This window comes from Octopus sinensis, linkage group LG14, assembly GCF_006345805.1.
Source record: "Octopus sinensis linkage group LG14, ASM634580v1, whole genome shotgun sequence".
Taxonomy (NCBI): domain Eukaryota; kingdom Metazoa; phylum Mollusca; class Cephalopoda; order Octopoda; family Octopodidae; genus Octopus; species Octopus sinensis.
The window spans coordinates 4011643-4026642 of NC_043010.1; the positions used below are offsets into that span (position 1 = coordinate 4011643).

The 15000-nt window shown below is 34.2% G+C and overlaps 1 protein-coding gene and 2 long non-coding RNA genes across 6 annotated transcripts in view; 1 reads left to right on the forward strand and 2 right to left on the reverse strand.

Moving 5' to 3' along the window:
• LOC115218953 (putative protocadherin beta-18) overlaps positions 1-15000 on the reverse strand; it is a 106104-nt gene that overhangs the window by 8861 nt on the left and 82243 nt on the right. For 2 of the 4 annotated variants that reach the window (XM_029788974.2, XM_036509249.1), the window contains exon 5: positions 8802-10235. The exons of 1 other annotated variant lie outside the window; for it this stretch is intronic. In XM_029788974.2, coding sequence (XP_029644834.1) covers positions 9970-10235 — 266 coding nt within the window. In that variant the 3' untranslated portion in view covers positions 8802-9969. Of the gene's footprint in view, positions 1-8801; positions 10236-15000 lie in introns of those variants that run through there. One more of the 4 variants, XR_005001987.1, reaches the window with a different exon arrangement.
• Positions 5530-15000, forward strand: part of LOC118766067 — a 212344-nt gene continuing 202873 nt past the window's right edge. The window contains exon 1 of the long non-coding RNA XR_005001998.1: positions 5530-5733. This is a non-coding gene — a long non-coding RNA (uncharacterized LOC118766067). The remainder of the gene's footprint in view (positions 5734-15000) is intronic.
• LOC118766073 lies at positions 5685-7224 on the reverse strand. The gene is made up of 2 exons (XR_005002004.1): positions 6302-7224; positions 5685-5769 (listed from the first exon to the last, which is right to left on the reverse strand). It is a non-coding gene; the product is annotated as an uncharacterized LOC118766073 (long non-coding RNA).

The window sequence follows — 15000 nt, forward strand, 5'->3', positions numbered from 1 at the left end:
TAAATTAATATTTTCTAGAGTAGAGTTTTTTTTTTTCCTTTCCTTATCTATAATAAATATGTAAAAAGAATTAAAGCTGCACAATAAATTATAGAAAAAAAAGTCTTTGGGATAATCATTTCTAATTAAAGAAATACTTCCACCTCTCTGCATAATTTTCTTTTGATTAAATGAACACTTCAAAAGAAAACTATTTGTATTATCTAAATATAATGAATAAGCATGATTATGCCTACGCACACACATGCACACACTCTCATGCACTCACACACTGATACATACACACACTATTGCCTTGTACCAAGAGATTTTAGCCTCAACGCCAAAGACAAAGTAAACAAAAAACAAAAAAAGTGAAAATTGTTTGACAGAACTTAGTATTTACACAATTTTACATATTAGTATGTTTGTATAAACATATGCACACTAATTTATGCATGTGTATATGTGCATATATATGTATGTATATGTATGTATAATGTGTTTATATATGTATGTTTACGTGTGTGCATATGTGTGTGTGCATATGTGTGTGTGCATATGTGTGTGTTCTGTAATGAAAAAAAATAGTTAACTATTCCTAAACATAAATCAACCTGTTTTATGGAACTTTGTTGTTCTTGAAAATTCAGATCATGAGTATCATATAAAAATATGTAAATTGCATTAAAATACATAAAAAAAACCCAAAAACCATGTAAATATATTTGTGTCACAAAATACCATCAATTAAAACTGTGTAATTAAAAGTAGTAGCCTGTATGGAGAATGTAAACCTACATATATGAAGTATATTCCCATGGTGCATTGTCGGAAAAACATTGTTCTTGTTCTTCTCCAAGATAATTCTTAGAATTATAAAATAAGATTTCAAAACAACCAAAAGAATAGAGAAACAATGAGTAAAAAAATTGGTTTCGAGAAGTAAACTTTATAGTCACAATTTCAATATTAGATCTTCTTTTACATTTTAAAACATGAATTAAAGTATTAAAAAGTTAGAAAAGGAATTTTTATTGTTTGTTAAAGATATATATTCGGTCAATTAACTCAGAGCTTCAGAGGATAGATTAGCAGGTTGTTTTTAATAACTAAGATAAACAGAAATAGGCATAGTCAGGTGATTAAGAAGTTCGCTTTGCAACCACGGGGCTTCAGTTTCATCCCATTGCACATGTGTGTGAGTGTGTGTGAGTGTGTGTGTGTATGCATGTGTGTATGAGATATATATGCATGTGTGTGGCGAGCTGGCAGAAACGGTAGCACACCAGGCGAAATGCGTAGCCGTATTTCGTCTGCTGTTACGTTCCGAGTTCAAATTCCGCCGAGGTCGACTTTGCCTTTCATCCTTTCGGGGTCGATAAATTAAGTACCAGTTACGCACTAGGGTCGATGGAATCGACTTAATCGCTTTGTCTGTCCTTGTTTGTCCCCTCTGTGTTTAGCCCCTTGTGGGTAGTAAAGAAATATATATGCAAGTGTGTGTGTGAGAGAGAGAGAGTATATATGTATGTGTGTGTGTGTGTGTGAGAGAGAGAGAGAGAGTATATACATGTGTGTGTGTGAGAGAGAGAAAGAGAGAGTATATATATATGTGAGTGTGTGAGACTATCAAAGAATGGATAATGAGTAAGAAGTGTTTTGAGAAGTGAGCATTATAGTCACAGTTTCAATATTAAATCTTCTTTTGCGTTTTGAAACTTGAATTAAAGTATTAAAAACAGTATTATATAAATCATCATTTTTTTGACATCCACTTTGCCAAACTGATGGGTCAGATAGTTCGATGAGGCAGATTTTCCACAGCCAGATACCCTTTATGTGACCAACTCTCAGTTGTTTGCAAGTAAGCTGAAGCATGGAACAAACTACCTGCATCAGTTGTTAGTTGTCAGAGCACTGCATCCTTCAAAACTTCCATGCTTCCTGAGATTCTCCAACACTACACCTGATTTTCCCCCCTCCATACACACACAAGCATGTATCTGACTCATACATTGTTCGCTTTCCAGACATTTGTACATTACTGCATATGCTTTATATGCACTTTTGACAAGTTGTGGTGCACCTGAGCACTGTATACAATAATTTCATTATTATTATTATAAGCTAATATTTCCCAATGATCAGATGTTTTTTCATGAAAGATTGCATTGCTAATATCAGTGTGATGTTCATTTGCATCTATCACTTGGTATCGAGAGAAGGGACAAGAAACACACACATACATACACATACATATGTTTTCAGCAGGTTTTTATCAGTTTCAGTTTACCAAATCCATTGACGGTGTTTTGACCAGCCTAGGGCTATAGTAGATGTTTACCCAAAGTGTCACGCTGTTGAACTGAACTGAAAACCATGTGTTTGAGAAAAAAACTGTTTAACAATGTATATTATTTATTTATTTACTGTTTTTTTATTTATAATTTTCTTCAATATTATTGGATTTTCCCACCGATTTTGGCATCTAAATGCATTTTTGTTTGTTTTACTTTTTTCTTGTTTTGTTTTAGCTCTGATGTCTACGTCTCTAATGAGACATCTAGCAAATGAATTTGCAGACAACACGGATTGGACATTTAAAGCGATTACTTTTATTTTTTTTAAATGGTGTGTGTGTATATACACACACACACATACATGTATACATAAGTTCATAGAAACACATGTATATATATCTCACCATCATCATTTAATGTCCATTTTCAATGCTGGTGTGGGCTGGGCAGTTTGACAGGAGTTAGAAAACTAGAGGACTGCACCAAGCTCTACTTTCAGCTTTGGCCTGGATTTTATGGCTGGATGCTCTTCCTAATGCCAACCACTTTACTGAGTCTACTGGATGCTTTTTATGTGGCACCATCGGGTTACTTGCAATCCAAAGACTGCTCAAGTGAGAGTAATGGCATATTGAGGAAGTGGCTTTGTACAGGTGATGAGAAGTTAAAGTATAATAGAAGAGCAGAGACAGGTGTGTTGTTGTAGAAAAGTTACATGGTTACTCTAGTTGGAGAGATAGATAGATAGATAGAGAGGAAGGGAGGGAGAGAAAGAGAGAGGGGCAGAGAGAAATGGTGATGGTGAAGATATGCCAGGACATATCCTTAAGTACATGGAGGGGAATATAAGTGAAGATGTGTGAATGCTTGTGTATAAAGGTGTAAACTGATGCTTTAAGTCATGTCCCTTTAGATCAAAAGATAACTTAGCCTTTCAGTAAATAGATATCAATAAAATAATTTCCAAACTAATATATAGTCAATATAACTGACCAAAAGTAATATATAGTCAATATAACTGACGCAAAAATCCTGAAGCATTGCTTCAGCATGGCTGGTGTCCAATGACTGAAACCAATAAAACTAAGTATTTAGAATATTATTAAACCAGCAGATTTTATGTCCGAATGGTTTAGTAATTCATATATAACTGAGAGTTAGACTGGAACCTCAGATTTTGTATAAGCAACCTATAATTTAATAAGAAGTATCTATTTAATATATAAGCAGTTCATATTTTAGATGTATATCATGCAGTGATGGAAATGTACTTTAGCAACTAGGGATACACTAAGGTCTGAGATTGGAGAAAATGGGGAGGGCAAGATACTATAAGCTCACATGAGCTCAAAAACTGAGGAAAGCTAGCCTCCTGTATATACCATCATTTCCATCACTAAAATTATGCTATAAACTGAAGTGTATTATTATAAAGTATTATTATCTGACTCATACACTATTCACTTTCCAGACATTTGTACATTACTGTATATGCTTTATATGCAATTTTGACAAGTTGTGGTGCACCTGAGCACTGTATACAATAATTTCATTATTATTATTATTATTGTATTATTTTAAAGCTGCCAGTTATATATATATATATACAACACCCTTATAATAAAATTTTGTTTATAACATGATATTAGCACAAAACTGGCCCAATAAATAAGGCTACCAGCCTATGTGTTCACATGTTACTATAGCCATTTGAAAGTCACATAGCTAAATATTTAATTGTATATGATTTAGTTTACCTAGATATCATTTACAGGAATCTGAACTTAGGAGAATGTTACTTAGTTTAAGCTGATATCTTTCTTATGCAGGTGGCAATTCATTTTATATACATTTAATACTGCAAAGTTTGAGTCTAGGTACTGGTTGTATATGTCCCTGTGACTTTTGGAGACATTTAGCCTGATTTTCATGCATTATATAAGAAGTTATATTTCTATTAGAAGTATTGCTTAATAAAACAATTAGTACAAAAATGAAAAATAACTGATAAATCTACAAAATCATATTTATTCAGCATTTTATGTGCTTGTCTTTCTTTTTTTTTCCACATTGATTGCACAATGAGAACTTATTTACAATCGGTTACAGTTTCTGGGGAAAATATAGAGCTCTTGATTTACATTATAAAGATCTCAGTATTTGTGGTTTAAGACTAAAGAAGACAAAAAGCAAATTTTAATGTTAAATACTTTCTTGCATGCTATGAGGTATTCATTATTTCTCATAACGAAGGAGCCATTTATATGTATCTTCTATTGTCATTACATACATAAATTATGACAAGCAGAACATGGTTTATTTCTCTTTTCAGGTTTATAAAGATTAATAGTTCGATGTCATACACTATAATGTCGTAATCGAAGTATTTTGTTCAGGTGCAAAATCAAACAGTTTAAAATCCATCTTGGTAATAGTTTACACCAATTCTATCATAATTTCTGTTATATTTAGTTGTCAAGCTGGCAGAATTGTTACTGTATTGGACAGAAAACTTAGCAGCATTTCTTTGAGCTTTACATTCTGAGTTCAAATGCCATCAAAGTTGACTATCCTCATCCTTTTGAAGTTGATGAAATAAGTACCAGCTGAGTAACTCCCTTACCCAAAATTTTATGCCTTGTGCCTAGCAGGAAAGATTTATTTGGTGAGATATCTGATCTGAGATGGGGGTAATCAAACTTGTTTTTTGTTGTTTTTTTTTTGCTTGCTGATTGCTGAGTCTGGTGGAAATGGTAATGCCCATGACCTATTCAAGAGCCTGAGATCGATGTGGTTGATGTTGTTGATGCTCTTTTGAAAGTCTTTCAGATTAACATCTACAAGAAAGACACAAGTTGGGAAGAGATACCAGAAAATTGATGTTCTGGGGAAGAAGGAATGGGAATAATGACATTTACAGAGTTCACTCTGTTGTCAATGAAGGTGATGAGAAGCAGGGGGATGAGTGAATTGGGGGTGAGTGGTGGAGTTATGTGACCAGACAAGTGGCCGTTTGCCAGCTCCGTCTGGCACCTGTGCGGGTGGCACGTAAAAAGCATCCACTACACTCACGGAGTGGTTGGCGTTAGGAAGGGCATCCAGCCGTAGAAACACTGCCAGATCAGACTGGGCCTGATGCAGCCTTCCGGCTTCACAGACCCCAGTTGAACCGTCCAACCCATGCTAGCATGGAAAGCGGATGCTAAATGATGATGATGATGATGATGATGATGATGATATGCCATTATAACAGCAGTAGAGAAAACAGAAAGAGGAAACATTATGCTCATGGACCAGGGTTGAAACATGCTTGTTAGTATTCAAATGCTAACCAATCAAATGTACTTATACAATTTTTGCAGTGACTTTTATAATTTCCTTATATTAAAATATCCTTTTTGCTTTTTCATTGTAGCTGTGTCATGAAGTTCACACCCATGAAAATATTTGGGTAGGTGCCAAATTCATTTTCTAATAAATATATACTCTTTTACTCTTTTACTTGTTTCAGTCATTTGACTGTGGCCATGCTGGAGCACTGCCTTTAGTCGAGCAAATCGACTCCGGGACTTATTCTTTGTAAGCCCAGTACTTATTCTATCGGTCTCTTTTGCCGAACCACTAAGTGATGGGGACATAAACACACCAGCATCGGTTGTCAAGCAATGCTAGAGGGACAAACACAGACACACAAACACACACATACATATATATATATATATATATATATATATATATATATAATTTATATATAGAGGGCATTATACATACATGCCAGAAGGCATTATACATTCATGCCACACGCTAAGAGGGACAATTAGTCATTTCTACCAAAAATAATTATTTTCGAAATTTTTTCTCTTATGAGGTTTTCACGCTATCTACCTGACAATTTCTTGTTAAGTTTTCCTTATTAAGTAGTTGTCCTTAATTGCTATATATATATATATATATTATATATATATATATACATATATACGACAGGCTTCTTTCAGTTTCCGCCTACCAAATCCACTCACAAGGCCATTTTTTAAACCAGTGTTGTTCTTATCGTGTTTCCTTACTAATGTTGTTCTAAGCTGTATAGACTGTGTATTGCAAGAGTTCATTTAAAGCAGTATCTCATTCTTGCTGCTCTATGTTTCTTATATTATCATCTTTACATAATAGCATATGTTTCTCATTGTCAATGAGTACAGATATCCCCCAGTGTGCATGTAATATTTCTCTAAGCATGAACATTCTTTAGAAAGAGAAAAAGTCATAAATGCCTGAGACAGTGAAACAGAACTGTCAAAACTTCAATATTCTGAAGTCTTCATGAAAAATTCATAACTAGAGAATAATTATTTGCTAGAGAGAATATTTTGATGCTTCAGTATGACAGATAAGAGATTAAAAACGAGCAAATCCTTGCTGATTAAAACAAACGAATTCCATATATGCAAATGAAAAAAAAAAGGGGGTAACTACTGATTTACAGATGCTATTATAGCATAATAAGTGTTGACTCAAACATTCTGCAGAAGGAAAGCAAATGTTCTAGCAAGCTCTAACTGCAAGGACTTCACAATTACATCTTCTTTCGTTTGTTAGTGACGGGAAACCAAAAAGGGAATCATTTTGGACCCCTCGATTTCAACCTACATTCGAAATGTAAATTATTCTCAGAAAGTAATTCAGTTCAGAGCATTTGATTGGCAGAATTATTTGGGTATTGGGTATGACTTTTTTTTCTTCATCCTTTGGACTTTTAAGGCCAGTTACCCTGATTCCATGGTATATAAATAACTGAGATCACAATATTTCCCCTGAATGGAACATCGATCCATTGCAAGGTCTTAGGCCAGCCATTTTGAGGGAAGAGAACAAGCTGATTACATTGACCCCAGTATTTGACTGGTACTTCATTTTATTGACTTCAAAGGGACGAAAGGCAAAGTTGATACCTATTTCTTTATTACCCACAAGGGGCTAAACATAGAGGGGACAAACAAGGACAGACATAGGTATTAATTCGATTACATCGACTCCAGTGCGTAACTGGTACTTATTTAATCGACCCCGAAAGGATGAAAGGTAAAGTCGACCTCGGTGGAATTTGAACGCACAACGTAATGCAGACGAAATACCGCTAAGCATTGCACCCGGCGTGCTAACATTTCTGCCAGCTCGCCACCATAAGGCAAAGTTGATACCATCATGCTAATGATTCCGCCAACTCACTACCTCATTGGACCTGATGCCATGCAGTATTTCTTTTGTAGGCTGAGTTCTTTAATGGTAGACTTAGAGTCCATCTCTTAATTTAACACCATCGTGATGTCCTTGGATGCTTTTAGCAAAGTTCACTCTGTTGCAGACATCAGGATCAGGTTTCCATATTAAGGATATTTTTCTCCTTTTCCCACCAGTCTTGGAGGATCATGGATGTTGCCTTTCTATCTCAGACTAAATGGTTAAAAACTAAAATCATGGAATCTCTGAATAATTAAAGTTGTTGCTTTATTTGTCTAAATATCCTAGTTTTTCACACCTATTCAGGTTACACACCTGAATAGGTGTGAAAAACTAGGATATTTAGACAAACTCTACTTACTGGTTTCCTTTAGCAAGTACTGTGAAATCTATGTTTCATGAAGGAAGTTAAATAATACCAACATATATCTCAAGTTTTTCCCCATACTTGCTGAAATAATTAGAATAGCATTAATCATTGAGCCAATATTGTCTGTTGTTCACTGCATTAAAAGTTTCACATCAAGCATGTTCACCCCTACATAATTGTCAGTTTTTATGCATATTGTATCACTCAACTACTGAATTCAGCCTTCTTTTTTTAGTCAGCTTGGTTCCTAATTTAAGTATAGATGTAAGAACATTTTAAAATATCTAGTCTCACAGTTGATTCAGTAGAAAATCATATCACATTTGCCACTAACCATACTTTTTACATGACAAAATATACTGATTTAAGCTTTCTCAGAATGTCGCTTTACTGCCATAATATGTTTTGTAACGTTTAATAGCCTGTTGGTGTATGTTATCTCCAGATATGTTCTTCTAACAGACACACCCCTGACAGACACACTCTCTTTCTCAAATATAATACTTTAGAAACATTTAAAACAGAGTTTAGATGGTGTTTACACTTCTTATGCAGTATTTACATTTCTAATCCAAGTAAAGCAAATAACTTGGGGAAATTAAGATTTAGTTATAATTTAATGTAAGTATTAATTTAAATGTATAAAATGTATAAAAGAAATATTACTTACCATTGAATATTTATTAGTCTAGCTAAGATATTTTGTGTTCAAGTGATGAGTATTTTGCTTTTCTATGGTTGCCAATGACATCAGTGTTAAGCAGGTGTAATTTGTATTGTTATATTGCTAACAAGATGCCATTCATTATATCATAGCTTTCAAATGTCTGAAAACTAGAGTCACATAGCAGCTTTGAATTGAATAATTAGTTTGTAACAAAATGAATGAAACAAATATCTAAGACATAGAAAAAGGTTTCATCAAGATCTAAATGTTTGTAAACAATTTTTATTAATTACTTTGTTGCTGTGATATTTCTGTCTACACTTCAGCAATTATTATATTTTACTAATGACAAACCAACATGGAAATCCTTGTTTCTTTTGAAATAATATGGAAGGTAATAATTACTGTTACATTTGTAATATGTGTAAGCATGTTGATATTACAAATGAACTGCAATATTTGCACCTGTTGTTGAGAAGCAATCCTTAGGAAAGTTTAACAGGATTCCTATAAACGTTTTGGCTTGTTTTTTTTTTCATATATTTTGATTAAATTGTTTGCAAATTTGTTGTAGGAATGTTAAGCAAATATTACAATTGCAGATGATTTTAAGACCAATGTAGCAAAATAAAATAGATAGAATTGTTTATTTACAACTAAGGATTTATATACAATAAGACTTTGTGAATATAATATTTATATCTTTATATAGCTTTTGGCCTTTGTACTCATGCCATTTTGCACTTAAACTTCACAGTACTTGTTTTAGATAAAAAAAACCAAAAAAAAAAACAATAATAATAAAAAGATTATGGTATTGTCTTAATAGTACAAATCAATCAATTTGTAATAAACTTGAAAGAATTTTCATGGTTTGTGGTTTTTTTGCTTTTTGTTTCATTTTATTTTTAATATTTCTTTCTTTTCTCAGTTTAAACTCAGATAAATACTGTTTGCAAAGATGAAGGGAATTACTGGAATATTTCTGTAATAATTAGCTGGCTTTGAAAATATATAGGGCATCATATTTGAAGATTTAGTAAACTATAGTGCTGTAGCTTATTAAAGACTCTATTTGTTTAAAAGACCTTTTTTTATTATTATTAAACCAGAAAAACATCAACAACATGAAGCAAAATACAACTGTCAGTAATTACACAGAAGCTAAGTTAATGTTTTTCCTAGAAGAATTATGTAGAAATAATTAGAACATTATATAAAATATATTCTGATTTGTGCAGTATCTTTCTGTAGCACAGCAGTCATGCTTATTTACAATAATTAGAATAATTATAGTGGGGTTTAAACATGTTTACTGTTAATTATATTGACATTTTATATTTGAAAAGAACCTATATGTAACATTGGTGTTTCTCGTTAGAAAAGACTTAATGAATGGAATAAAGTTATTTTTATGGTTTTGGTACTTTAGGTACAGATGGCAGGGGTTTGGGGAAAGAAGAGAAACTATTTTTTATTGGTAAATTCCAAGGTTCTGGGAGATTAGCAGTTTTTATTCTTAAGGATTTAAGATCAATAACATCATTGCAGACAGTTTTTTTATCAACAATAGCTTGACTGGAATGTTTTGTAGAAATATCCTTGGGTTTGTGTGTTGTCCATGGTAAAGAACTCCTACTTTTGTGTTGCTGTTGATCCTCTTGACTGTGCTTGAAACCTCGTAAAAATAAACAAAGAAAACAAAAATGTTCATCATGAGCTGAAATTACACAGTATGAACATTCTCTTCATTGAATTCTAATTATTGTTATGCTATATTTTTGTAACTAGTTATATTCTCCGTCTTTACATAAACATCATTATATTATATATCACATTGAATATTATTAATATCCATGGTGAAATTTTTTAAGAAATTAAACTTGTCTTAAGCATTAATTTTAGTTATGTTCCTCAATATATTAATCTATAGAAATATAAAAGGAAATATTTATTCATTTAATAGTAATTAAGAGAAATGTACTATTGATATCTATTGTTGAGAATAATATTACATCCAAAATATTGAATGCATAAAAAAAAATTTGTAAAAGCAGTGAAGAGCAAGCACTTCCTTCAGAGTTTTGTATAAGTAACAAATTTTTGTTAATAAAACATTGAAATAGTGAAAATTATGAAAATAAGGTAAATTTTACCATTGTTTGATAAAATGAATAGTCTATTTTTCAATGAAACTATTCTCTAGTTAGTGCTCAAATAATTTTTGAAGTAATCCAAAATATATACACTCCAAGAACTATGTGTATAGTAGGCGCAGGAGTGGCTGTGTGGTAAGTAGCTTGCTAACCAACCACATGGTTCCGGGTTCAGTCCCACTGCGTGGCATCTTGGGCAAGTGTCTTCTACTATAGCCCCGGGCCGACCAATGCCTTGTGAGTGGATTTGGTATATATATACATGTGTGTGTGTTTGTGTGTCTGTGTTTGTACACCTAGCATTGCTTGACAACCGATGCTGGTGTGTTTACGTCCCCGTCACTTAGCGGTTCCGCAAAAGAGACTGATAGGATAAGTACTGGGCTTACAAAGAATAAGTCCCGGGGTCGATTTGTTCGACTAAAGGCGGTGCTCCAGCATGGCCGCAGTCAAATGACTGAAACAAGTAAAAGAGTATGTGTGTGTGTGTGATTCATTTCAATGTTGCAGCTTCGGATTTTATACTTGGTCTGAGAATTGATGAATCCATGTCTTTTCAAGATTGTTTTAATCTTTCCTCAGTTAAGTTTTTCTGATAAAACCACTCATACAATCTACTTTATTAATATATAATTAATATTCTTATGTTGTGAAAATTTAGATTGAACTTCATAAAATTGTGCATACTCTTTTTTTTTTAACTCTTTTACCCTTTTACTTGTTTCAGTCATTTGACTGCAGCCATGCTGGAGCACCGCTTTTAATCAAGCAACTCGACCCCGTAAGCCCAGTACTTATTCTATCGGTCTCTTTGCCGAACTGCTAAGTAACGGGGACATAAACACACCAGCATTGGTTGTCAAGCGATGTTGGGAGGGGACAAACACAGACACACACACACATACATATATATATATATATACATATATACGACGGGCTTCTTTCAGTTTCCGTCAACCAAATCCACTCACAAGGCTTTGGTCAGCCCGAGGCTATAGTAGAAGACACTTGCCCAAGGTGCCACACAGTGGGACTGAACCCGGAACCATGTGGTTGGTAAACAAGCTACTTACCACACAGCCACTCCTGCGCCTGTTCACCATTCTTGTATTTTGCTTTTTCATATTGAGAATATATTAAAATATTCTCAATTGCAACTCTGTCTGTAACTGAGCATTTATTATAGGCCTTTATTTAGTACTTTACAGATAATTATTAACATTTCCAAGTTTGAGCTTTGTTGACAAAAATAAAACAGTGATAATGAAAATGCAAATTGCATTCTCAAGACAGAAAAAAAATAAAATAATAATAATAATAATAATAATAATCTGATGCAGTACCAGGCAGTAGCTCTCATGCCTTCTGATCTTAACTGATTGGAAGTGTTATCATGTACATTGTTTTGTCTTGGTATAAAAGATGGGCTACAGCAAATATTCTGCTCAATACCAGTGATTTGCATGTCAGTTGTTTGACCTTAACCAGTTGAGCATGTTCCTTGCTGGCTGATGATATGTGCATCTCTGATCATGAGCAGAAATAGTGGGGGAGCATCATAGCCATGTGTTGAGGGGGATTCTTTGGAGTTTGAATAATTCACCTCTGGAAATATGGGTGTTTCATTCAACATCCTTAAACAACCTTTATTCAGGGACTTTTTGAGCAGGATGGGCTACTCGACCAGAAGAAAATTCTAACAGGGCCCCACCTGCAAGGTCGTGTGCTGTTTATCTTGATATGAGATCACCATGTCGTGCACATATGGTTGTGATGCATGTGCCTAGTGTACCCTTATCAGGCGGGTAGTCATGATGGGTATACTGGGCTTCGTATATTTTACCCCAGTGTCACTTTGATGGCATGCACTGCTCTCTCACTCAATAATAATAATGATGATAATAATAATAATAATATAATAATAATAATAATAATAAAAATAATAATAATAATAATAATCGCTGCTGATAACTTTCTTTTATTTCTGTTTTACAAGTTTAAGTCATTGGCTTGGTCACTGTCTTCAAAGGTTTTAGCCATTCATATTAACTTCAGTTCATATTTCAATTTGGTACTATTTTATCAATCTATATTTTTAGAATGGTTAAATTGTCTTTTAGACAAAGCATCAGAATTCATTGTGGCACTCTGCCAGTTATGATGATGAGGGTTCCAGCTAGTTCGATCAACAGAACAGCCTGCTTGTGAAATTAATGTGCAAGTGGCTGAGCATTCCACAGACATGTGTACCCTTAACGTACTTCTTATGAAGATTCAGTGTGACACAGAGTGTGACAAGGCTGGCCCTTTGAAATACAGGTACAACAGAAACAGGAAGAAAGAGTGAAATTTGTGGTGAAAGAGTACAGCAGAGTTCATCACCACCACCCCACTGCCAGAGCCTCGTGGAGCTTTAGGTGTTTTTGCTCAATAAACACTCACAACGCCCAGTCGGGGAATCGAAACTACAATCCTACGACCATGAGTCCACTGCACCTCTACATCAGAATGCATAAAGAGTGACAGAATATATAGAGAAATACTTGCATATGTTTATGTCTATGTGTGTATGTGTGTTTGTATGTGTGTGTACATATATGTACACATTCATACACACATATTTGTGTGTGTGTGTGTGTGTATATATATCTTAGAAGAACAGAATGCAGTAAGTGGAGCAAGAACACACACGGAAACAAAAAGTGTCGCTGAAGAGGTCACATATGTGTGAAAAAAGATTTTGGGTCAATGGACAGGTGTTAAAATTGTAAAATAACAGTAATAAATGAGTGAAGAAAAAAGAAAAATAGTGCATGTGCCTAAATAAAAAGTAAAAAATAAAATGACCATCTCAAAATACAACAATATCTGTTTCAACACACAATTTCACACCAGGAATCTTCCAAAATGAATTGATAAACGAAATATATTTATATATATATATAGTATGTACATATGCATATATATATATATATATATATATATATATATATATATACATGTACAGATACATGTATATATATGAATACATATATTTATATATATATATATGTGTGTGTGTGTGTGTGTGTGCATTGTATATTCAGGGTGCGATGGGTAAATGGTCACCGTTTTATATCTTTAATTTCACACATGTGCATTGTTTGTTTTTTATTTGTTGACTACACAGTATAGTAGAGTCAGTTGGGCACCATCTGTGAGGAAAATAGCATCATGATACTATTCACTCTGCCAGAAATTTGGAAACAAAATGCTGTACTGCTTGGCATTCATGCTGGAAATTCAAATATGAACATTTCAGAGTGTTTAGGTGTGAATCTGAGGACAGCGCAGAGGATTCAGAAATATTGGATGAGACTAATTGTAATTACGAAGGTACAGCAGCTCAGATAACTCATGCTGACCATTCTGATTAGAAAAGAACTCATGAATTTGTTGGTGGGATCCAGGCCATGATTGGCAACAATCCGTCCAGGTCAATGAGGTCCATTGCCAGGGACATTGGAGCCTCTGAGTTTCTTATCAGGCAGGTAGTGCATGAAGACATTTGGTATTCATCATACAAGATGAGAAAGGGGCCAGTCTTTATCCCAAGCCATCAAGAACAAGAGGTAAGGCTGCACTTTGAAGCTTTTGAACAAACTCAAGCATCCCTTCCAACTAAACATGCTTTGGTTTTTCTTTTAGGATCAGATAAGTTTCTGTCAGGATGAGATGCTGAACACACAGAACAACCATTGGCTTGCCATGTCCCCAAAACATGTACTGAGAGTGATAAAAATCAAACAGCCTGTCAACATCATGGTGTTTGGAGTGATCACTAGTGATAGCGATGTTATGCCTCCATTCATCTTCTCCTGTAGCCTCACACTCAACATGGAGGCCTACATCAAGTGCTTGGAGGAGGTAATGCTGCTCTGAGTAAAGAGGGTGGCTACTGGAAGACCCTATGTCTGGCAACAGGACTCTGCACCATGCCACACAAGCAGGACAACCCAGTCATGGATGTCAGACAATTTCTGTGGCCACATCACTCCTAACATATGGCTCCCTAACTCCACAGACTGCAATCCCCTTGATTATTATGTGTGGGACGCAGTTGAACGAAAGACCAACAAAACTCCTTGTAACACCAAAGATGAACTGAAGCCAAGGATTATGGTAGCATTCACCAACTTAAACAAGGAGATCATACAGAAGAGTTGCATAAGATTCGAAAGTCGTCTGGTAGCCATGGTTGAAGCTAAAGGCACTTTTATTGAATAAATTTACTCTTTAGTATTTCAA